The sequence below is a fragment of the Vicugna pacos genome, chromosome 10 (assembly GCF_048564905.1).
Source record: "Vicugna pacos chromosome 10, VicPac4, whole genome shotgun sequence".
NCBI classification, from domain to species: Eukaryota; Metazoa; Chordata; class Mammalia; order Artiodactyla; family Camelidae; genus Vicugna; species Vicugna pacos.
The window spans coordinates 68,061,658-68,086,213 of record NC_132996.1 but is presented as its reverse complement, the minus strand read 5'-3'; the positions used below and the strand labels follow the sequence as shown (position 1 = coordinate 68,086,213).

The window sequence follows — 24,556 nt, the reverse complement described above, 5'->3', positions numbered from 1 at the left end:
TTTGATTTGAGACTTTGTTCCTTTCTAATGTAAACATTTAATGATATAAATTTCCCTGCAATCACTACTTTGGCTTCATCCCACCAATTTTGATATGTCATTTAGCATTTATTTTCTGCCCAGTTCAAAATATTTTCTAATTTCCTTTGTGATTTCTTCTTTGACTCATGGGTTATTTAGAAGTATGTTATTTCGTTTGAAAACATTTTCTAGCTATCTCTCTGGTACTGATTTCTAATTTAATTCCATGATGATTCAAGAACTACTTTGTGTGATTTGAATCCTTTTAAATTTATTACATGTGAAGTAAGGCTGGGGCCCCACAGGGCCTGTTGGCAGGGGAAGTATGATCTTTATCATGAGTCACCATTAAGCAGACTGGGAATTTAACTAGAATTGTGCTTGATTGGTCTGGTGTGCATCAGATGTGAGAGAGGGAAATCGGTATGCTTGGGATGGAGAACCTGGGGCTTGAGGTATCTCTGAGTCATCCAAGGAGAGTGGGCTGTTGCCTAAAGGGTTTAGATCTCTGGGGAAAGGTACAGCTTTGTGACAGGGCTGCAGATATCAGAGCATGGAGGGGTGCGGGTAAGCACAAGGAGCCCGGTGTGCTGGAAAGAGCTCCGGACTGGGAGTCGGGCCAGCGTCCAACTATGTGACTCTGATCATGCCACTCCACCCCCTGGGCTTTAGTTTCCTCACCTCTGAAACAGGTGATCCACCTCAGTGATGCCATTGTTCTAATGCCCTGGGCTGCTGCTCAAAAAGGGAGGGGCTGCCTGCATTGGGAAAAGGTGACCCCAGGAGACAGACAAACCAAAAGGATGCCTTGCAGCATAAGGCCTAAAATTAAGGCCCAATATTCTGTGTTGCCTTGACATCTGGTGAAACCAAAAGGGTGTCTAGTGGCCTAACTATAGGTCCCCCTCTGCACTCTGCTCCTGAGGGTAAGGCCCCCCAGGCAGGAACACTTCTCATCAAGGGACAGCACAGGTCCTGTCATCCCTGAACAGTAGGAGTCAGCTCCCTACCAACCTGTGGAGTGACTCAAGCCAACCACATGCTCCTGTGGAACCAGGGATCCCCTCCTCACTCTCCTAATTCTACAAAGCCCGCCTTCTGCTGCCTTTGCTGGTTCTCTCTGTTCCTGAGAGCAACTCATGTGACCCTGCGTGGTGTGCAGTGTCCACCTCCCTGGGCTGTGAGTATATGAGATTAATAAACTGCAGTCCGCCTCCCCTGTACAGTGTTAGGTGTTACGTGTTAGGCCTTCCCCGTAATCACATAGTCACAGGGTGGGAGGCCTCCCTCACCAACAGTGTAAACAGGAGGAAATTAAAATAGCTCTTTACTTTGTGTGAAAACAACCCTGTTGGGGTGGAGCCTGGGCTGGGTTTCAGCTCCACATGCCTCCTGGGCTGTGCCCGAGGACGGGACACCACCCAGATGTCGCCCCCTGCAGCTCTGGTAGCAGCTCGTATTGGTTGGACTCTGATCTGTGCTACAATCTGCTAACCCGTCACCCACTCGGGGAGGTAGATTGCATGGTGAGTCCCATTTCACAGAGTACTGAGGAGGACTCTGTGAAAGTCAGGGGAGAGACTGGAACCAGGTCTGTCTGGGACCTGCCACTTCTGTCCCACAATTCACTCTGGAAACTGGGAGGTGAGACACCCGATGTGCCAGGTTCTGAGAAGTGAGGAGAGGGTGGCTGAGTATAAAGACTGCGTCTGGCAGGGAAGGGAGAGGCCTTGGGGGCAGCCTGGAGGGGCATGGCTGTCTGTGGGGGGTGGAGGCGGGTGGAGGGTCTCACGGGGCAGGGAGAGCAGAAGTGAGTGGTGGAGCAGCCACAGCGGCCGCTGGGCCCCACCAGACCCTCAAGGCCGCCCAGAGTGCTTCCACCTTCTGATCACAGAAGACGCCCGTTGGCCAAAAGGGCTCCCGCAGGCAGAATTTCTAGAACCTGGTGCTTTCTGCAATGACTTCCTCTCGCTGGCCGCCCGGGGCTGCCGCCGATCTCCTAGAGTAATCAAAAGAGAGAGCGATGAAGTGTGATTACTACACGACTGGGGCTTGGAAGGCAGAAACAGGGGTCAAGACTTAAAGGAGTGCAAGTTCTAGGAGATCAGAATTTTACTTACCGCTGTTACCCAAAGCAGAGGACAGTGCCCCCATCATAGTAGATACACAAGAAAAATGAATTAAGTGAAAGAGTAAATTACGTCCTTGCTTTCCTGCTTCTTAGCTAAGTTGCATAACCTCTCTGTGTCTCCATTTCCTTGATAGTGAAATTGGACCCCAACCTTGTGGGGTTGTCGTGTGGATCAAATCACAAGCACTATTAAAACCATTGGGGCTCACTAAGCACCCCCTTTTATTACTATTATCCTGATCTTGGCTCCCGTTCAGCTGCAGGGCCCCCGTGAACACCGTCACCTGAGACACAGCAGCCACCCTTGAGGGGCAGGAGCTGTGGGCCAGCCGCCGTCCTTGGTGCTTTCATGTAATTACTCACTTAAACCCGAAAACAACTCTTTGAGCAAGACTTTTTTTTAACACCCATTTTACCAATGAAGAAGTGGAAATGTAGAGGCAATTCTGGCTATGAAGGAAAGCCGAGGAATGTTCCTTCATTCTTATTCTCTCCAAGAACGTATGTGAGAATAGCAGGATCTCCCCCTAGAGGAACGAGGGAACGCACCTGAGAATTTGTCTGGGCGGCTCTGCGGGAAGATCTAAGGTGGATGGTTGAGGCTCTCTTTCTCATGTCTGGTAAGAGGCAGGTAACTTGCCTGAGCAGGCGGGGATTCAGTCCCTGGCTGTCTGGCTGCGGAGCCGGGCCCTCGATGAGTACCGTTTCCTGCCTAAGGTACAATCACCTTCTACCTTGAGGCCTCAAACGTCACTTCATCTCTGAGCTTCTTGTAAATGGAGATGGCAACAGTGTCTTCCTGGCAGGGTTGTTGTGAAGATGAAGTGGTTTCAGAAGCATACTGCCCTGAGCATGGTGTTTGGAACTTGTGAGCACTGAACAGTCTCAAGCTTTGAGCATACTGCGTTGACCTGCCCGGCCCTGTTTCCACCCTCTCTGCCCAGGACGTCTCCTTGACCCTTGGGCTTCCTGCCTTGGGGCTATGGGTGGATCTGCCACCACATCTGCAACCCCGCCTAGCTACGTTGCTCCCAGGGTGGCAGGGGGAGGGGGGGAGGTTTGTCACTCACTGTCTCTCCAGGTCCTGGATGGTGTCCGGGAGTGGAAGTCCCCGGGTCTCCGGGAGGAAGAGGACAATGAGGCTGGAAGCAGTGGGGAGGACACCGTAGGAAATCGCAGGCAGCAGGGGCAGGACCTGGCGGGTCATCCTGATCAGGGGGCCCATCACAGACCCCAGCCGAGTTGCTGAATGCAGGAAGCCTTCTGCTGTCATCCTGTGGTTGGAGAGGAGGCCTTATCACAGATGCCACTTTTGGGTGGGTACTTTACGAGGAGGGGCTATTTGGCTGGGCCAGGGAATGCCAGGGGAGGGAAAGCTGGGCGGAAGGAGTCGTCTCAAGGTCTCTTCTAACACCACCTCCTCCATGGAGGCCACTTAGATTTTCCCACCCACGGCTGCCTCTGCTTCCTGGGAACCTCCAGAGTCCTTCCTGGAAACCATCTATTGCCCACCCCATTCCCCCTGGTCCCAGGTCATTTGGAGCCTCTCCTCAGGGCTCTTGCTAGGCCTCTGAGCTCCCTGTTCAGGTTTTCTACAGCATATCAGCAAAATCAATAAACATTTGTCCAAAAATAAATAAATAAAAGAATGGACAAGTGAGTGAGGCCGGGCCAGGCCCCTGGGGGCTGGGGTCCAGCCCTACGCTCCTCCTGAGTCAGTCCTTGGCCGCTTTGAGCCACCGTCTCCCCATGTATCCAGTGGGGTGGGGTTGAACTCTACACCACTGGTTTCCCATATGTGTCCCATGGAGCCCTTGAGTTCTGAGGGGACCTGGGGGTCTCTGGGGGCAGGGAGGGGACAGTGGAAAGCAAGTGGAGTCTCTACTCCCCCAGGACAGCTCTTGGCTGCCTCACCAGGGCTCTTAGATGTCACCTGAACAGAAGGCCTTGTGTCTCAAAGCAGTTTCCAGCCCAGAGGCCTGTCGAGGGCCCTCCTGTGCGGCTGCCTCTGAGCCTGGACCCTTGGGGAGGGACTGTCTGGGGAGGCCGGCTGAGCATTTACCTTTGGGGGAGGGACTCTGGGGCATCTCCGCAGTTCCATGTCGGCGCTGGGTCCCCCTCGCCCTCTGCTATGTATTCCTGGGTGCCCAGCCCCTCCCTGCCCTTCCCACTGACCCCAACCCTGATGCTCCTTTCTCGCCCACCCCCGGGGCTGGCAGCCCCTCCTGGCGCAGCCTGCGGCCCAGCCTACCGCAGTGAAGTTGGGAAGAGTTCCGGCTTGTAGACCATGAGGCAGGTTAAGCTTATGCCAAAACATCCTTTTCCCAGCACAGCAAAGACCACACGCAGGGTCTGCAAATCTAGGCAGAGAAAAGGGTGAGGGTGAGGCCTGCCTGGAAAGGTGTTCGGCAGCCCGGAGCGGAGTGGCTGGGCTGAGAGCAGGTCTCCGGCAGTGTGACTCGATGCCAGGCTGCCTGGGCCAAGTGGGATGCAGCACAAGGTGACATCGTGGTAGGTGGGCCAGGGGTGGGGTACAGAGCAAGAAGCCAGCCAGGTCTGGGCTGGGTGAGCATGGGCGCAGCTGAAGGTGGCACTCAAGGTGTGACAGTGCCAAGGCTCCTTGGGGCCCTGGGGGTGGTTCTTCCCATGAAGGAGAGGGTCGTGCCAAGCCCAGGTCCATAGCAAGGGCCCCTGGGGCACCCAGCTCCCCGGAAGCCCTCCCACCGCCCTGGGGAGCCTCAGGGTCACACTCCAGTGGTGGGCATCGGCCTCAACCTCCCCTTCCCACAGGTCATCAGAAGCATCTTATAAACTGTCACGTGCTGTCTTTGGAGTTTTTCTCAGAGCCCTGTGTCTTGCTCAGAATTTGGGCTCGCAACCGGCCCGCCGTCGTCACTCAGCCCCTCGCGGCTACTGGTTGCCCCTCACCTTCCTCCAGGTTTTCCCGCTGCAGCAGGACACCTGCTCTGCCCCTCCCCCAGGTACCCACCTTGAGCAATAAAATGAGACATGGGGAGGGTATCTGGGGCATCACAGCCTCAGTCAGAAAGGAGAGTGAGACCAGGGCCCTCCCCAGCCTCCCCAGGGCTCTGCATGCCTCTGTAACAAGCGAGAAGAAAACACCACAGCAGCTTGCCTCGCTGTGGGGCCTTTCCTGCCTCACTCGGACCCCCTCCCAGCCTCCCAGACCCTTCCTCCCACTGCAGAGTTCAGCCTCTGGCTTGAAGTCTGGTCCAGGCTCAAATCTATTCCTTGCGGCTGAGGGAACTTGGGCAGCTGGCTTCCCCTTGCTGAACCTGTTTCCTCAGGAAGATGGGGGAAGGGCTGGTTGGGTTGTGGCTGTCACAGACTTGGGCAGAGCTGGGGCACAGTGGCCCATGCCCATCCTCGGGGCCAGGGGAGGAGAGGAGGCCAGTGGTGAGGGAAGTGGGGTGGACAGGGAAGCTCTCCTGCTGCCCCGGTCGCACCTTGTGGGACAAGCATGTTGGCCAGGATGGCGAGGCCAGCCATGGCCAGGAAGCCGGCCAGGGTCGTGCGGCGGCCGAAGAACCTGAGCAGGAAGATGGTGGTGGTCCGGGCCAGGAAGTCCACGGCTCCGAAGAGGACCTGGAGGAGGAAGATGTCACTCCCCAGGTTCTGCAGGTCGAGGAACAGCCCGTAGTAGGAGAAGGAGAGGGAGAAGCTGCGGGGCAAACCCAGACATCAGTGCCGCCCCGCGGAGGGGAGGCCACCCTGGCAGCATCACCCACCCTGGCAGCCCCAGGAGAGCTCTGCCAGACTGATTGCATCTCCCCAGGGTCAGGCTGGCCCAAGAAAGGGTGCTGAAGGCAGTGGTCCCATCCATTCTCCGTGTGGGCCTTCAGTATGGGCCGTGGCCAGCTGGGCATCACCTCTCAGGCTACCTGTCCACCAACCAGCGGGAAGACTTGACCCTCTCTGGGCAGATGGGGCAGTGGGTCCAGCTGAGCTGCCCCTTCATCAGGATTTAGCGCCCTCTGGCTTTGTTTCCTGGTCCCAGTCCCGTCCAGGAACCGCCATCTGGGCTCTGTTCTACCAGCCGTGAACCTGGGCAAGTCTCTGCCTGCCCCTCTTTGGACACCAGTTTCTTTGTCTTGAAACATGGGATTATAACAGAATGGGGCTGGAGGGGAGGGCATAGCTCAAGTGGTAGAGAGCATGCTTAGCATGCATGAGGTCCTAGATTCAGTCACCAGTACCTAATAATAAATAAATAAACAGACCTAATGACCTCCTGCCCCCCAGAAAAAAAAACAAAAATAAAATTTTTAGTAAATTAAAAAAAATAACAGAATGGGAGAAGGATGGGGTATAGCTCAGTGACTGAGGGCATGAGTGCATGCTTAGCATGCACAAAGTCCTGAGTTCAATCCTCCATTAAAAAAAATAGACCTCCATTTAAAATAATAATAATAATAATAATAATAATAATAATAATAATAATAATAATAATAAATGTAATCTTAGCGGAGGATGCTGGGCTGTTCCCCTCAGGATGAAGAGTCTTATTTCCCAGCCCCTAGAAGTGTTGCCCCCACAGCTGGGGAGAGCATCCCTTGGCTGGTGTACTCGGGCCAGAAGGAAGACTCAGAAAGGCCACCCCCGCTCCCAGGTCCCCGTGAGTTGGCTGGGACCTTGCTATGGTGGTGGGTATCGCGGTGCCTTCTCCCCTGTCCCTGCCGCTTCCCTCCCTCCCCTCCCCTTCCACAAAAGTGATCCCGAGAGTCCTCTCCATGACCTCCCGGAAGAGCTGCCATTCCTGCAGAAACGCTGTGTTTCCTGAAGTTTGTGAAAGTGACGTGGGAGAGGGCTGGGCTGGCACTGAAAGCGGCTGACACATGAGCACCCAGAGCCTCCACTGTAACAACTGGGTAGCAACTGGGTTAACAGCAGAAGACAGGGTAAGCCCAAGAGGGTTGCATCCTCACAGCCCATGATTTGAATAACAAAGGATGCAGAGCAGCCCCTGGGAGAACTGAGGAAGCCTGGATGGTTTTTGAAAGAATGACCCTGGACATTCATGGCACAGGGCACTCCTTCTAATTTATCAGAAAAAAAAGAACTTAAGCCAAAATAAATAAATAAAAAGAGAGAGAGAAGCATTTGCTGCAGTCTTTGTTCTAAGATGTAACATGCATTTGCTGTTATCAGCCACACGTGATTCAATATAGCATAAAATAAACCTTGTCCTGATCTTGAGTTTTATTTCAAGACTAAATCCTAGTCAAACCTGACCCTCAATTTCAATCTGCTCTTCTGGAAGTCACTTAAATTGAATTTGTTTGAACGAGTCTTTTCCTGGTCCCAGGAACCCTTGGGTCACATGAGACAGGGCCTCCTGGGGCAGACGGAGTCCACGATCAGTGTGGGGCTGGAGGGTCACAGAGCCAGGCGAGGAGGCAGCGTGGCCTGGGTTCAAATGCCTGCTCCATTGTTACTTGCCTCTCTCTGGGCCCCTCTTTCCTCGTCTGTAAAGTGGGGTGTAGATGAACTTATCTCATGGGGGCGGCCGGCCCATGGTTCTTTCTACGCTCGAGGAGTCTGGCTGTCAGAGTGAGTCCAATGCTAACCAGCATGTGGTCCTTTCCAGCTGTTGCTGGTCTCTTGGCTCTGCCTCCTCTGCCCTGGGCTTCAGCCTGACCCTGGCACCCTGCCCAAGACCACATCCCAGCCATGCCAGCTTAAGCCGATTTCCTGACCACATCTGTACAAACCCTGTCTCCGCTGCCCGCCAGGACTCCCGCTTCCCGGGGGAGCTGCCTGTTGCAGCCAGAAATGTACTCCATTAGCCTGCAGGGGCTGTTTCCCCCCAGGCTCCCCCTCCCTCCTCGGCCCAGTCACCAGGAGGAAAGATCGGGAAGGCATACTTCACCACCAGCAGGCTGCAGCTTCTCCAGCGGAGCGCGGGCACTCGGAACAGGTCCAGCACTGACTGGTGGGACTTGGTGGAGGCCAGCTCCTCCTCCATTCTGGACATCAGTACCTCCAGGGAGAACGGGGGCAGTGAATGTTGGGCCAATAGCTCTTCTCCAATCCCATGCCACAAATTGTGTCCAGATGGGCAGAGTGATGGGGAGAGCCTGGCCTTGGCTTCTGGAGACTGGAGAACCCTGGGGATGAGGTTAGGGCTGAGGGCAGGAAGGGTTCTCTCTGGCCCCTGGCTGAGCTCCCTTCTCCAGACCCCACCCCTCTACTCAGAGCCAAGGAGCAGGTCTTGTGCCCCAGCTCTGGCCGCTGAGCTGCAGGCTGCAGGAAGCTCTTGGCAGTTACCACACAAAGCCTTACCATCCCTCCTCATTCCTTTTGGCTGGCATCGGCCCACCTGCTCCAGCCACATTGGCTCCTCACTGCATCCCAAGTGCCCATCCAGTCTCTGCCTACACCCGGGGCCCTACATGCCCAGTGCTCAGCTCAGTGTTGATCATAGCTAACTCACCTCTTCCTAGAAGCCTTCCCTGATCCTCCCGCCTCCAGGGAGCTCTGTGTGCTCCAGTCTCTGTCTGCACATCCTCCCATACCTATTTCCTTGAAAGATCTACTTTCAAATAAGCACATCCTGTTTACCCAAATACACTGAGAAGCCCCGCAAGATAAGTGTGCAATATATATGAATTAAAGTGGTGAATAATAGAAGTGGTGATGTGGGTGTGTGACTGTTGTCAATAATGGTTGTACTGTTGTTACTGACGGTGTTGATGGTGACTGTGGTGGAGTTGGGGGTGGTGGTGATGATGGCAATGACGGTGGTAAACGTGAGGGTGACGGTGGGGTTGATGATGTTTTGTGGAGATGTTGATGTGGATGTCAATTATGGTATTGGTGGTGCTGGTGGTAATAGGATGAAGTTGATTGTGGTGGTACTGCTGGTGGAGGTGATGGTGGTGGAGATGGTGATGGTGGTGGTGATGATGGAGATGTGATGGTGGTAATGGTGTGATGATGGTGGTGGTGGTGATGATGGTATTGGTGGTGTGATGATGCTGGTGGTGGTTTGTATGGTGGTGGTGGTGATGATGATAGAGACGGTGGTGATGTTGATAGAGATGGTGAAGATGATAGCAGTGGTGGTGATGCTGATGTTTGTTGAGATGTTGATGTTATGGAGACGGTGGTGGAACAGAGACTGGTGATGTTGGTGATACTGTATCAGTGGACGTCCCTTCCTGGGTCTTGTCCCACACTCTGGGTCACAAACATCAGCATCTCACCTCTATGGTCAGTGTCTTTTGGGCTTCCTTGTGGCCATTAATTCTGGCCACCTTTTTGAGTTCCTGAAGGGCTTGATCTGGTTTGCCCATGATAATCAGCCATCGTGCAGATTCTGGCAGCCACCTGTTAAAGAAGCAGGTGCTTGGCTGGGTCTTTGCTTTCTTTGTGCAGACTGGGCATCCCCCCAGGTTAGGTGGGGAGGGGGTGGTGGGCAGCAGACCCTCCAGCTGCCACAGGAGTGGAGAGAAGGCAGCCGCTTCCCCCTCTGCACCGATAATGCCAGACTGGGAGACTGGAAGCCCCTGATGGTCTCAGAATACAGATGAGTCCCAACGCCCAGCCGCCCTCTTCACCATTTCTCACTCTACGCCACCCCATCTGGCGTCCCTGCTGCCAGGAGCCTGTCCACCCAAGCCTCATATTCAGCCAGCGCACAGGCTGCCTGCACATGGGCTGATTCTGGGGCCATTTCTCTGGCAGAAAGCTTGCATCATGCTGATTAAAAAAAAAAGTTTAAAAAAATCCCCAGAGTCCAGTGGTTTTATAAAAGTCATCTGCTTCCCAGCCCCAGGGGCGGATGGGCAGGCAGAAGCACCTCCCTGGTGAAAGGGACAGAGTTTTCCTGGCTCGCGGGAGCTCAGCCTTGTTTGCAGGGAAGACTCTTTCACATGGTGGTTGGAAGAGCTGCCCCCCTGGAGTCAACTCCTGCCTCTGGCATACAACGACCTGTGGCCTTGGGCAAGTCACTGAACCTCTCCGAGCCTCAGTCCCTCATCTGAAGGTGGCAGCAATAACATCACCTTGCTCATTAGAAGCAGTGTTAATACTTCTGATGTTACTAACAGCACCTGAGACTCTCCCAGTCTGTGTAACTATGGGAGGGTCTTCCTCTTTGCTTACTGATCCTGTTGACACCATAAAACTCCACGCAGCTGGTGACTTTTGGTCTATTCTGTTTGCTAATGTGTCCCCAGTGCCTAAAGCCATGTCTTGCATGGGGCAGGAGTGTAATAAATATTTGAGAATGAATAAATGAGTCCTTATTCTTTTCTATACCCCACGGCACACCCACCTGCACCCGGGGCTGCTCAACTGGGCGCACAGGCACGAGGAAGCTTACGGGGGTAAGAATTTGTGTTTGTTTCCTGTATCTCTTCCTCTGGTCCCTGTGCAAGCAGGTATTTGCAGACCTCAGGGATTTTTGTAGCACAGAAATAACAGTGACACTGATAACTTCCCATGCCTGATGCCTGCCTTGGATGCCCACAGGCCGGGCAGGTGATGTGAAGGAGGAAAGCTGGTGGGTGTCGGGGAGCTGGTGTCAATGCGAGGAAGGGGCAGACCCCTCGGCCTCAGGCCCAGAGGCCAGTGGGCTGGAAGGAACCTTAGGCCTCTGGTTGAAAGGCCCACCCCGAAACTCTGAATCCCCAAGACACAGCTCCCCAGGGGGGCCTGCCTGCTCACCCCAGCTCCCCTCCCCAAGGAAAAAGGCCCCACACTGTACCGACCAGGACATCAGGAAGATGACAAAGAAGGGCACGGACATGGCCAGCTGGAGGGCTCGCCAGTCCCGCAGGGCGAAGGCCACGCCGCCTAGGGCCGTCTGGCCTATGCTGTAGCTGCATCCCAGCATTGTCATGGTGATGGCCCTCTTGCAGGTCGTGGTCCACTCCACCACTGAAAAGCAGTGCAGATGTGTGGGTGAGGGCCACATACAGTGGCCCTGAGCCCACCCCTTACCCCGCCATGGCCGGGGCAGACAATCGGGGACTCACTGAGCGTCATTGAGGTCAAGATGATGCCAGCCAAACCCAAAGCATTCAAAAATCGGAGGCCACAGTAGACAAGGAAGCTGGGGGCAGCAACGGTGCTGATGTTGGCCACGGCCACCTGCAGGCAGCACCAGCTCAGTATTGGCTTCCGCCCAAGCCTGTTTCGGGAAACGAGAACAGTGAGGGCCCGGAGAGGGGCCCTGTGACTTGGGCATAGAGGCAGGTGCTTGCTGCCGGAGGGCCGAAGAAAGCTGGGGCACCTGCTGGGGTCTCCCAGGGCAGGCAGCACCCCCTCAGAACTGCTAGGACCACGCTCAGAGCGCGCTTGTTAAGGAAATGGCAGATGCCTTGCTCTCGGGGGGCAGCAGCTTAGCCTCGTCGGCAAGAATAGGCTTTGGCATCCGATGTCTGGGTTTGAGTCCAGCTCTGCCCTTCCCAGGTGACCTTAGGCACGTGACTCGGTGTCTCTGGGTTGCGGTTTCCCCAGCTGTAAAATGCGGGTGTTCAAGATGACACGCTTCACAGATGTGAAAATCACGATTCTGAACAAGGCGGCAGCGTAGCAGGAGGCTTGATTGCACGTGGTCTCGGGCGAGCCAGCCAGCTCCTCACCCGTCTGCGTGTCAACAGGAGGGCCCTCGGCCCTGTGCCTGCCACTGCCCCCAGGTCAGCCTAGCCCCATCCACTGCCTGCATTTACCTCAAGTGTATGTTGGTTGGACTGGAGAGATGTGGGCCAACCTGTCTGAACAATGTCCAGGAGCAGGGACATGCACCCTAGAAGCTGGGGTGAGGTCTGGAGGCTGACGCCTGGCACTGATCCCAGGCTCACCAGACCAACTGCCATTTGGCTCTCGGTGGGAGGCCACGAAGAACCAGTGATGGCCACATGGCAGCCGGTCCTCTGAAAGTGCAGACTGGACCACATCCTTCCCTGCTACTCCGGCCGTCCGCCATGCTCAAGATGATATAAGGCCCACGAAGTGTGACCACTGTGCCAGGCTGACCCAAGCTCTGCACAGGATTGACTCAGTCATCACAACAACTCCGTGGGGAGGTGGCAGGGTCCCCACTCACAGGAGGAAGCCGAGGCACAGAGAAGCAGCAAACCCGCCTTCTAAGAAGCTGGGACACATCAGACCCCAGAGCCTGCACTGCCTGGAGAGCTTGGGGAAGCCATTCATGCATTCACGGTGTGATGATTCAGGCCACTTGCTGGGTACCGAGGGCACGGCACCACTGTCCCTGCCTTCTTGGAGCTACACACACAGTAAACTAGACAACAATGAAAGCCAGGCACCAGCAGAGCAAGGAGCTGTGATGGGGAAAGTGGGCAGGGCCCTGGGACCTTTGTGCCCGAAGATGGAAAGGCCTCTTTGAGAAGCAGCCTGGAGCTGAGGCCTGTGTGCTGGGCACCAAGCAGCCGTGGGCAGAGGCTTTTAGGCTGAGTTGGGGTGGGGTCACACATGTGACACGGCTGTGTGTCTGACGGCGTGGGCAGGGACTGTCCTCAGTGTGGGTGCCCAGAGGACCTCAGGCTGGGCGGTGACCAATCCATAAAGTCTTCGCAGGGTCACTCTGAGCTCTGGCTGCAGCAGAACGGGCGGTCGAGTGGAGTCAGGAGACTGGAGAGGAGGCTGAGGCCTGTCCAGGCCAGAGAGGGCGGTGGCTCGGGCAAGGGGACGGAGTAGAGGAGTGGGCTTTGGGCTGGGGGCTGCGCTTTGGAGGATGAGCCGTGTGTGCGTAGAGGGTGAGGGAAGGAACACGGGGTTGGTTCCTAGGAGGGCTGTTTTCCAGGATGGAGTCTGGTGGGGAGGGGGCTGGGCTGGGCTTGGGAGTCAGCAGTTCAGCTTCCCCACAGTGATTGTGAGGTGCCTCCAAGTGGAGACACCAAGCCTGCAGTTGGGTTTACAAGCTGAGGGGGTGCGACGTGGGTGTTTTCAGCGCTGGACAGCGGAGGGCGCACAGACCGAGAAGTGCTGGACGGATCCTGGGGGCTGCACCGCAGGAGGGGTAGGGGGGAGGGGAGGAAGAGGAGGAGAAAGAGTGTTTCTACTTCTTAGCACTTCATGTACTTGAAGCTGAAAGAGAGAAGGGTCTGTCTCTCCCTGGAAGACCCTCAGCTCCCCGAGGGCAGGGCTGTGCAGCACTTGGTGTACAGCAGGTGCTCCGCAAAGTTTGGTGCAATAGCTGAAGAAGACAGTGCTGCGGACAGAGCAAGTGCTCAGGGTGACTTTCCACTGCACAGCTTGACCCGGCATCGAGGTTCCCTGGGAACCTGAGATGCAGCCCCCAGACTAAGGGAGGCCCTCTCTCAGAGAACACGGATGTTCCCTGGACTTTTCCTTACCTTTGTCCCCAGGATGCTCATTCTGTTTTGAAGGAGCCAGGAGGCGAGGAGATACTCACCGGTGGGAGAGGAGGCCCCAGGCGATGGACCCCAACATGGTCCCGGCCATGTAGATGGACTGGCCTAGGGGCTTCAGGCCCTGGTGGTCACACACCAGGCCCCACTGGTAAAGAAGGAGGGCATGTTAGCCTGGCTCAAGGAACATGGAGTAGCGGGGCCAGAGTGGCAGAGGAAGGTCCAGACCACCAGAGGGGATCCAGCCACCCCCTATGGGTTCCCCAGATTCCTAGAGCCAGGTGACCCAGGTGGACAGGGTGTGTGGGCAGCTGGCCTCAACCCTGCACTGGTGGCCAGCAGCACAACACACATGTGACACGGCTGTGTGTCTGACGGCGTGACGGCCACTCTGAGTGGACAGCTGTGGGTGGTAGTTAAACCACAAGGTTCGAATTCCAACTCTGCTGATGGCCGGCTGTGTGGACCCGGGTGCGTTCCTGCACCAGCCAAAAATGAGGCTGTACGCTGCTTCCCTCACAGGGCCGTGGAGATGAGCAGAGAAGGCTGAGCACCTGTCACTGTGACTTTCTCAGTGCCTTCTGCCCAGATCGGCAGCCATCGCCTGAACACCACTCCTGGCCCCTCACATCCCCAGTCCCCCACCTCGCCTCGAATTCTCTACCCTGCAAAGTCACCTCCTGAGAATGCAAATCAGATTACAACACCTCCTTGCCCCAAAGCCTGCAATGACGTTCCTTTTTACTTCCCCACTCGGCCCGGCCACCAGCCCTGACCCCTCACCTTCTGTGTGGGGACATACAGGGCCTGGTTCTGTGTCCTAAACACCCAGACATGCTCCTACTCAGAACTTTGTCTGGACTGGGATCCCTCCCAAACTTCATGTGACTGATTCCTTCTCTCATAATCCAAGGCTCATCTCAAAGTTAACCCCTTCAGAGAGGCCTTCCCTGCCTGCCTCTCCCTTCCCCTTGCAGGAACTGCTTTCTCCTTCAGGCTGACTTACGACGCAGGGGCCTCGAGCCTCGAGTCCTCAAGGAAGGGCAGGAGAGTGACGGAGAAGTTCTGGCTCCTGGTTGTCTGGGTTGAATCAGACTGACATACACTTTAGCTGTGTGTCCTGGGGTGAGTTACCTAACCTTTCTGTGCTCCTGTCACTTATCAAATGGATCAATAATAAGACCCACTCATGAGATTGTTGTGCAGTTGTGACTACAGGGAAAGCATGTGAACAGCGGCCTTCACTTAAAGGGTGCGAGGTGAGGATTTACTCTGCTGTTACTACAGTTACTACTGGTTTAAATATTGACTGATTCTGAATTCGCCCACAGAACGTAAGTTCCTCCAAGTCTGCCTGTACATCCTGTAACCCTAGCCCCGGATCAGAAACCGGGCCTTCCTAAGCAATCAGAAAATGTGTTGAGGGAATAGCATATATTTGAAGTAGTGGAAGCGACCTAACCCTCCCAGTCCCTGGGAGGCTGGGAAGGGAGGAAGCGATGGGGTTGGCCTGGGGAGGCCCTTACCTCCGTCACGATGGTGGATGTGAAGATGCTGCGGTTGTAGACCCAACCGTCCACGCACGGCTCTGTGGCAGCCTCACTCCAGTTGGTGGCCGTGGCGTTGGGGTCCAGGAGCTGCCACTGCGGTTGGCGGAAGCGCAGGCACTGGTGGGGCTCACGGTTGGGGCCCAGTGGGATGGAGACGGCCAGGAGGGCCTCGGGGGTGAGGTTGGCGGGGGCCTCAGAGCCATTGTCCAGCACGTGAGCCCAGCAGCGGTGGCCTGGGACGGCGGCCGAAAAGTTCTCCACAAGAAATTGGAAGGGGACCCAGACAGAAAGGAGGAGGAGGGTGAGGGCCTGTAGGGCCTGGAAGAGGCCCACGCCCCCAGCTTGCTCCAAGAGCTCGGTGAAGGCCATGGACAGGGCTGCCGGCACCCAGAGCAGGCTTCCTGGGGGTCAGGGAGCTGGTGAGTCTCCGGCCTGCTGCCCAGAACCACTAGCAGGAGCGCTGGACCTTCTGCCCTCGCCCCCAGCCCCCCTCGCCGCCTGGCCCGGTGCGGGTGGGGCAGCCGCCCAGCAGCCAGTCGAGTCTGTCCTAAGGTGCCCGAGAGGCTCTGAAGAAGCTCCAAACTCCTCCTTCCCCTGCTTCCAGGAGTGACCACTAGGACGGCCTGCTGCTCTGGAGGGGGGCCATCCGAGGACAGAGCCCACTGTGCCCAGGCTGCCTGGGGCATCTGGGGAGCTCTGGTTCTTCAACACCAAGAGTGAAAGATCAAGAAGATTGGGAAAAAAAAAAAAAAAAGACCCAATGCTGTGATGTTACTGAATGACAGCTGTAGAAGAAACATCAACCGGGCCATGGACTCGTCGCCTCGGTTAAAGTTCACTCCCAGCTCGGGCTCCTGCGGGAGAGAGGCAGGGCCAGCTACCAGGAAAGGCCTCAGCAGCCCCCCGCCGGCCCGCGGATGGCATCCTTCAGTCTTAACTGTCAGAACCCTCTACATGAGCCCCTTTAAATCAGAAAACTGTAGGTCTAATCGCCACCCAGCCTGGCCCATCTTGGTCCATTTTGCTGAAGCACAGAGGTGAGGATTGGGCAGGGTCCTGAGCTGGGCTCCACTGCGAGGCTGCAGGGAGGCTGGGGGAGGCCGGAGATGGGTACCAGGGCACGTGCAGAGCTAGCAGGAGGGCCCAGGCCTGTTTGGTACCCCCTTCCCGTGCACTTTCTCCTAGGCAGCATGGGAAAGACCAGCTCGCAGACACACTATTTCGGGAAGTTTCTATTTCGAGGTTCCTGGTTGCCTTTATTAGATGGTAAGCTCCCCCAGGGTGGAAACCATGGCTACAATTTCCTGGCATCCCTTAGAAGGCCCTCGTGGGCCTTGGAGCTGAGCAGGTGTGCAGATGGGGGAAGTGAGTAAAGTCACACCTCCCTGACTCAGTGTCTGATGCCAGCCCAGCTTGGTGTGAGGAGGCAGGAAGCCCCAGCCTCAACGCCTCACCCTGCGCTGGGCCTCTTATAACAGCTGCTCCTGGCACCAAAAGCTTGTTGTGTGTTCAGCTCCACGCTGACCATGCCACCTGCACTTTCTCATTCATTCCTCATAACAGCCCTGGGAGAGAATCCGTGCTGATTCCCCCATACAAGGAAACAGAGGCCCAGAGAGGGCAGGCAGCTTGCCCAAAGCCACACAGCATATAGTAAAGATTCGAACCAGACACCGAAGCCTGAATTTTCTCCGATGCACCTTGCTAGCTGCTGTTTGGCCTCCAGCCTGTCATGGACCAAATCCCAGCTAAAGGCTGGAATTCAGGATCTGGGTCAGAGTTAGGGCATCTCCCAGGATGCAAGAAGAACTGGCTGAGTCAGTTCCGGAGAAAAGTCTGAAGAATGCTGGAAGTGCGGGTGTGGTGTGGGTGGGTGTCTGGACCCTGAACTTCCCAGAACCTCCCCAGAACCTCCCCAGAGGCTTGGGGAACTCAGCCAAGATGGCGTCCAGCCAGGAAGCTCGGAGTCAGGGTTCTGGGCCTGGATTTCAAAGCCAGGACCGCTGTCTCTGGGGTAGGCACTCATTATGAATTTCAAAATAGCAAATAGAGAGAGATGGGGAGACAACCAGCCCAAACTAAAGCCCAGGAGGCCAGGAGAGAGGCCAAATTTTACATGGAAAAAATTGTGTTTCATTGCCTGTCTTTGTGCAAACACCATCCTTAGAGAGGAAGGCGTGGACCTGGGGACTGCAGCCTCGAGGACTGACCTCCCCTCTCCAACCCTGGGCTCCTGACCTGTGAAAGGAAGCATCACCATTGTCGGTGTTTCAGACTTCAGCTCAGACACTACAGAAGTGCTGGTGAAAATGCAGTTCCCTTCTGGGCCCAGGAATTTGCATTTAAAAATAAGCCCCCAGGTGATTCTGCTGCACTGGGACCCAGGCCTCGCTTGAATAATGGCTGGGCTAGAGGTGGCTGCTGAAATCCCAGCATCTGTGAGACAATTCTTTTCTCTTTCTATCTCCTTCTTCCATATGCTTTAAAAAATGTTCGCTTCTTCCCTGCCCTTTGTTTGTCATGGACGCCCCTAGGTTTTGCTTACAGCAGAAGGTCAAACCTGGATTTGCCAGAAGGCTCCCGGAATCTCCAACTGACAACGCTTCCAGGCCAAGGAATTTTTAATTTGTATTTTCTGTTTTTCTGGCGCTGCTAGGGGGCAGGGCTGGGTGCAGCTGCTCCGCCACCTGGTGGTCACACCCAGAACTGCAGTATTTTCAGCATGGCGCCCATCCCCCAAGAGTTCCCCAGCAGAAGTGGGAAGACAGGGACATTGGGGTGGGATGCAGGCAGCCTCAGATTATAGCCACTACGCCCTCCAGAGCGGCTCATTAAATTAATTCCTGTAAAGTGAACCTCTGGTTCTTATGGAATCAGAATGGCCATTGGAGTTGACTTTTCTAGCCAAGGGCTCCACTGCTTAAAGCCAAGGCCAAATTTGTCTGCCAAATGACCTTAGGCAGTTCACGTCCCTTCTCTGAACTCCAAGGTCCCTTCTCTGAATCTCTAAGGTGGACGCCTTCCACTTAAAGTAGTGACATTAAATGAGATGACGAGTGGCCCTGATGAAGGATCTTAGCCACCGTCAACATCACCGGCACCATGCTTGAACCCTTTTTCTTCCTTTTTTTTCTTTTCCAGTTGAAGTCACAGCATTTCAGATCCAGCTGGGCTCACTGGATTTGGCCCCTCCCTGCACAGCTGGAAGAACCTGAGGTCAGGAGAAGGTGAGGGTCTTTCCTGCGCTCAGGGCAGGACAGGGCAGGGCCTCAGGTCCTCAGTCCAGTTTCAATGCTTTTGCAACCCACCCATTCAAAGAGGTTGATGATAAAACAGAAAGTCAGACAGTAAAATGTCCTCATAAATGTCCAATTATCTTCCTGTCTAGAGAACAAGCTCACCACCTTGGGGACGAGGGACAACAGGAAGAAAACCAGCTCTCACCTCCGGAGTTCCTTACTTCCTCCTTGAGGGCAGCACTTGGGAGATTTTTCCCCAAATAACACTGCAAGCTTGAGTCACTTCTTTGTTACCGTTGGAATTCCTCTTCAAGCCACTGCCCAGCAGCAGCTGAGATCTCCCAGGTCTTACACACTATAAAAGAGCATCTTTGTAAAGGCTCCTCAGTTCACCCATGTGCCTCTTTGGGAGGAGGGCAGATGACAGGAACTCTTAACTCCACCTTGTCCTTCCCTACAGCATGACTCCCACAGTTTCACACCCCCGAGGAACCCACAAAAATGCTTTTTTTCTATGTATTTCAGAAACACATCAACATTAATAACTAGTTGTCTTTAATTGAGACGTTGTATGCACACGTGGCAAACAACTCAATGGCCCAGAAGTACACAAATTGACATGCAAAGGTCCTCTGCCCCCCCCCCACTTGCCTGGAGGCACCTGCCACCAACCATGTGTATTCTTCCAGAAAAATCTTAGAGCATCTTCAAATACGTGCACTAAGATTAAAATTTTTTTTTAGATTCTTTCCTTTTTTTTTTTTTTTGGTGGGGGAGGCAATTAGGTTTATTTTTTTACTTTTAGAGGAGGTACTGGGGATTGAACCCAGGACCTCATACATGCTAAGCATGCACTCTACCACTTGTTTTGTACCCTCCCCCCTTAATTTGTTGAATAGGTAGTGAATTCACATGGTTCAAAGCAGAAAATGTGAAAAAGGTTTACAAAAAAAGCTTCCTTCTCCTATCCCCCCTTCCCACCGCCTCCACTGAGCTCTCACTTGTCACCTCCATTCCCAGGTGACCGCTTTTAATTTCTCATGCATCCTTTCAGATTTTCTTCCTAAAAACATAAACAAGCAAATGTGCATTCTTATTTTGCTCCCTTTTATGCAGAAGGTAATTTTGCTCTCTGGGTTTATTTCCCCCTAGTATTATACCTTGTGCATCCATTAGCATAGTCCTTCATTTTTACAGTTGCATAGTATTCTATTCCACTGTGTGGATTTCCACAATTTACCTAACTGGCTTCCTATTGATGGGCAGTTGGATGGCAATATTTTGATGTTTCAAAAAATGTTGAAATGAATAACATTGCACATATATGCTTTTGAATGTGTGCTACTGTATTTGTAGGATAAAATTCCTGAAGTGGGATGGTGGAATTGAAGTGTCAATGAGCTGGTGGCCTTGAGAAGCAGCCCCGTTGCGCTCCCCAGGGACATACTCATTCACACTGCCCCCTGCTCCTTAATACACTGCGCTGTGACTACACTTGTAGGGTTTTGCCAACATCATGGGTGACGAATAGCATGTCAATGCAGCTTTATTTTGTGTTTCTTTTCTTATGAGTGAGTTTGAGCATCTTTTAATATATTTAAGATGTATTAGTATTTCTTTCCTATGAACTGTTTCCTTATAGCCTTAGTCTATTTTTTGGCTGCGGTCTGTGGCTCCCTGACCAATTTGTACAAGCTCCTTCTATGTTAGGGAGTTGGCTCTTTGCCTGTGATAAAAGCTGTGAATATTTTTTCCGGTGACTTTCACCATGCTGTTGTTATTGATCTTGTAGCACGTAGAGGTTTTTTTTTTTTTTTTTTTTTTTTTTTTTGGTAATCTTTTCTTCTTTGACTTTTGGATTTTTGCATCATAATCAGAAAGGCCTCCTCCACTGCATGGCGGCACAGGAAGCCTTTCCCGGTTTGCCTCCGTAAGTCAACAAGGCGGCTGAGTTTGTCACATGCCTTAGCAGCATCTGTGGGGCTGACGTCTGACTTTTCTTGTTAAATTGATGAATAGGATGAATTATATTAATAAACTTCCTGAATTATATGAAGGAGTTTTCCAAAGCATGCTGAACTATCCTTTCATTCTAGGAGTCGACCTGCTTAGACAAGGTGTATTATTCCTTCAATGCGCTGCTACATTCTGCTTATTCATGTTTTAGTTAGTTTTCCATGAATTTGCATATGTGGGACTTGGCTGTGGTCTCCTCCCTCCCTCCCTTCCTACAATCCTTGTTAGATTTTGGTATCAATGCGCTAGTCACTTCACTGAAAATGCTCTGGCCTCACTGTCCCACACCCTGCCTCAGTTTACACATTGGAGGTCTTTTCTTCCACCCTCTGCAGGTCTGAACCTGTGATGGTTTAGCCCGCCTGGTCCTTGATCTGCAGGAAGGCTAGGAAAGAAGAGGCTCTGGGACCAGGGAGGAGAGACAGAGGAGGAGGGTGTGGGCTGAGCCAGCAGTTCCCAGGAGGGAGGATTTGTCCTGACGGTCCCACGTTTGAGCCTCATTTCCTCAGCTGGGCCCGGGCTGCCAAGTGCCCGTGGTCAGAGGTTGTTTCCTCTCCAGCGGACCCTCGTCACTGCGTCCCCACTTGTGCTTCGACCGGATGCAAGGACCATGGTGTCGGGAAACTGATGCAATTGTCCTGTAACCCTCAGCCTTGTCAAAGCAGGTGGCCCAGTGCTGAATTTTCCCTCAGCCCCTTGCTCTTTGCCTTCTGTTGATTTCCTTGGGTTTTGTGGGGAAGGGGTCCACAGCCTTCTTTTCTGATAGCTTCTGATGGCATCTGCTGCAGGTACCAGAGGGCTTTCTCTGGCCGCGTGGAGAAATTCAGAAGCTTCAGAGGCATAACATCCCCCAGAGCAGCCTCCAGCCCATGGCTGACCTGCGGAAGCCAGTGGGTCCACCCCCAGCCCCCGGGGCCCCAGTGCCACAATGGTGGCCAGCTTGATACCCTCCTCCTTTTCTTTCCTGTCTCACTTCCCCTCCTGAGATCACCTCCAGATAAACATCTACACATAGACCTTTGGAGGAACCCAACCTCAAGCAGGGGGTCCCAACCCTCTTTTGTGAGGTGTGACTGTGGCTAACAGGGCCCCTGGGATGGCGTGTGGGCACCGGGCTGATCCCTCGGTCACGCTCCAGATAACTGCGGAGGTGGGGGACCAATAAACAGAGACGGCTCAGAGCTGTTTGATGATTCCCTCAGGCCTCACAGGAATGTCACGGGGAGGTGAGCAAAACCCAGGCATCCGACCCAGAGCCTCACTCCCAGTTCCTGCTGCTGTGGGTCCCCCTCTAAGCATTTGCCAGTATATATAGATGGAAGGGACCCCAGGACGGAGACAGAGACAGAAGGAGCCTGAGATGCCTCTCTTGCCACAGAGGAGAAAAGGTTCAGAGATGTGCGGAGCTGGCCCTGGGTGGAGGGGTGATGGAGCGGGGTCCAGAATCCAGTTGTCCCCACTCTGTTCCCTCCACACTGCTGGGGGCCACTGGAGAGTGACCGTGCAGTTATGGGTCACCTGAGCGCTTCCTGCCTGGACTGACCCACTCCCAGCTGTTACCAGACTCACTCCTGCATTTGTTCCAGCGGGGCTGAGATTCGTCTCACTGTACATCATAGTGGGCTGGATGGTGGCCCTAAATGATGTGCCCATCCTACGCTCCAGGCCTGTGAATGTGACCTTATTTGGCAAAAGGGTCTTTGCAGATGTGATGAAGTTAAGGATCTAAAGATGAGAACATCCAACATCCTGGGTTACCCAGGGTCCTAAATCCAATGACAAGTGACATTTTAAGAGATGCACAGGGAGAAGAGAGGCAGGTCCCGGGAAGACAGAGGCAGAGATCGGAACGATGCAGCCACAAGCCCAGGAGGGCCTGGAGCCCCAGAAAGGAAGACACACGGAGAGACAGTCCCCTAGAGCCTGTGGAGGGCGTGGCTCTGCAGACCCCCTGATTTTGGGCTTCTGGCCTCCAGAGCTATGAGAGAATAAATGTCTACTGCTGTTAACCACCTGGTTTGTGGTACTTGGTTCCTGAAGCCCCAGGAAATACACACACATTTATTTATTCCACTTGGTTCTTCAAATTGTTTTCAAGCACTTTCCCTCCACCTACCAAGACTCAGATCCCAAAGGCTGTGAGAGAATCCATCATTGCTTTAGCTCCACAAATACATATTAAACACCTACCAGACGTCAGGCTCCACACTGGGCCCTGGGCCCCAAGGTGAGTCAGCAAGAAGGTACGTCCAGTGGGGAGACAGAGGTAAAGTCATCATGACATAGTCTGGTCACACAGTGTCAGTGGGACCTGACACCATACACAGCGGGACAAAGCAGAAGACATTAACTCTGTGTGTGTGTGTGTGTGTGTGTGTGTGTGTGTGTGTGTATGTCTGTGTGTGTGTGTGGAGAATGGGGGCTCAGGAGGAACTGAGAGAGGGCACAGGTCTGAGGTAGGGAGGGGAGGCGGGTGGGTATTTAAGGAAGGAGAATGGCACGTGCAAAGGTCCTGAGGCTGGGGGAGGAGAGGTAGAAAGAGAGAGTCTGGGCCCCAGGAGAACATGTAGGGGTAGAAGGTAACAGGACTGGAGTAGGTGGGGGCCCTGAGCACAGAGCCTATCTGCTGGCCCTACCCCCAACGGTGATGAGAAGGTTTGAGCAAAGGAGCATCAATTATGTTCACAGTTTTAAGAGATCTTCTTGGCCAGTGTGGAGATGGATTTAGACAAAAAGGGGCTAAAAAGAGGGAAAGCAGCAAGAGGCTTTTGCCAGGCCCCATACCAGGCCTGGGCTGAGGATGGTGAGTGTAGTTTCCATAAACATCAAAGAGGTAACAACACGAACCACCCACAGGATGACTTACAACTTCTGCCCAGATAAATATTATCAGGCACAACCCTTCTGAAGGTCTTGACGGCAGGCACAGAGCGTCAGGATTCTGAAGCGTCTCTTTTCGGAAATGGGGCAGCATCCTGCCCTCCAACCCCCGCAGACTGAGTCTGTCTTGGCCACATGCTGGATTAACATTTAAACCTATTAACCGAGAATCTGCAGCCCTCCCCACGTGCACATCTTCTGCCTTGAAAGGGGCCCCCGAAGCCCCGATGGGTCCAACCCTTCCACCACCTTGAAGGGAATCTCTAAGAGAGGCTTTGTTATTTACACCATTGCGTCCTCATCAAAGCATAAGCTCCTTTGGAATGGGAATCTTGCCTCATCCTTAAACTCCCCAGCCTGCTTGTGCACTGGAGGCGCCTGCTGGGTGTTTGCTGCATGAAGGAAAGAGTGTTGTCAGGAAGTGCGCTTGCAGAGTGCCGCCCCGTCAACTTTTATTCTCTGCCTCATCAGGCAATGGCGCAGGAGACTGGGCAGCACGTGAAGACAATGCAACGTGCTGCCCCTGCCAGCGCAGGGCTAGAATGTGCTCTTTGCACAGAGAGCCAAAGAGACAGACACCTGGGGACTTGCGTTCCCCACCCCCTCTCCCATTCTGCCCTTGGCAGCAGGCAGAGCTCAAACTCTCCTTTGCGCTGGTTTCAACCCAGCTACAGAGGGACCTCACTCAGTCACAACCTCCTCGGCCACGGAGCCTGCCATTAAGGAACTTGCTGGGTGACATCACCCAGGGGATGCAAGGGTCACACGGGTCTCCTGATCCTTGTATCTGGTTCCCCGGGGATGAAGGTGGGTGTAGGGTTCAAGGTGACTGGCAGAGTACTCCTTTATCTTCCCTCCCCAAGTCCAAGTGGATTCAGAGAGCTGAGAATAGGCAAAGGAAGACAGGAACACACTGAAGATACAAAGATCATGGGGCAGACAGAAAAGGAAACCCCCCAGAAAGAAAGACGCAGCACCCCACACAGGAGGAAAACAAGGGGCTTTGCAGGAGTGGAATAGCACCAGGTGGGAGGCTGTGGGGGAGGGAAGGAGCAGACCAAGGGCATGTGGGTAATTAACGGACGGGGCATCAGTCATGTCAGTCCCCATCCCCTTAGCCACCGACTCCAGTGTTCCCCCAGGGCCAAAGGCTCAAGTACAGGTAAAGGGTGCTCTGAAACGGGGTGCTAGACCCAGAAAGCAAGGGCAGTACCCCAGCACGGTGAGGGCCCCACATCAGAACGGAGCCCTTTGCTAAGAAATTCACATCTGCTGACTCCACTTGGCCACAGGCCTGGACTGCTGGCCCCCACCTCACAGTGACCACGGCCAGGGCTCTTACAATCGGAGATTTCA

General features: G+C 54.1%; 1 protein-coding gene across 1 annotated transcript; it reads right to left on the bottom strand.

The window, feature by feature from the left end:
- Positions 1 to 288: 288 nt before the first annotated feature.
- SLC22A11 (solute carrier family 22 member 11) lies at positions 289 to 15,434 on the bottom strand. The gene is made up of 10 exons (XM_006216736.4): positions 15,042 to 15,434; positions 13,560 to 13,663; positions 11,155 to 11,309; positions 10,888 to 11,056; positions 9,379 to 9,502; positions 8,038 to 8,153; positions 5,620 to 5,834; positions 4,404 to 4,512; positions 3,223 to 3,426; positions 289 to 2,020 (listed from the first exon to the last, which is right to left on the bottom strand). The coding sequence occupies exons 1-10, from the start codon at positions 15,432 to 15,434 to the stop codon at positions 1,957 to 1,959; spliced, it is 1,653 nt and encodes a 550-aa protein (XP_006216798.3). The 3' UTR covers positions 289 to 1,956.
- Positions 15,435 to 24,556: the final 9,122 nt, after the last annotated feature.

Excerpts from the sequence above, each read along its gene's own strand:
- SLC22A11 (XM_006216736.4), bottom strand. The coding sequence starts at position 15,434 with ATGGCCTTCACCGAGCTCTTGGAGCAAGCTGGGGGCGTGGGCCTCTTC. Across the intron at positions 9,503-10,887 it reads GTCATCTTCCTGATGTCCTG|GTGGCTGCCAGAATCTGCAC; the intron begins GTCGGTACAGTG and ends CTTCTTTAACAG. Across the intron at positions 4,513-5,619 it reads CAACATGCTTGTCCCACAAG|ATTTGCAGACCCTGCGTGTG; the intron begins GTGCGACCGGGG and ends TTCTCTGCCTAG.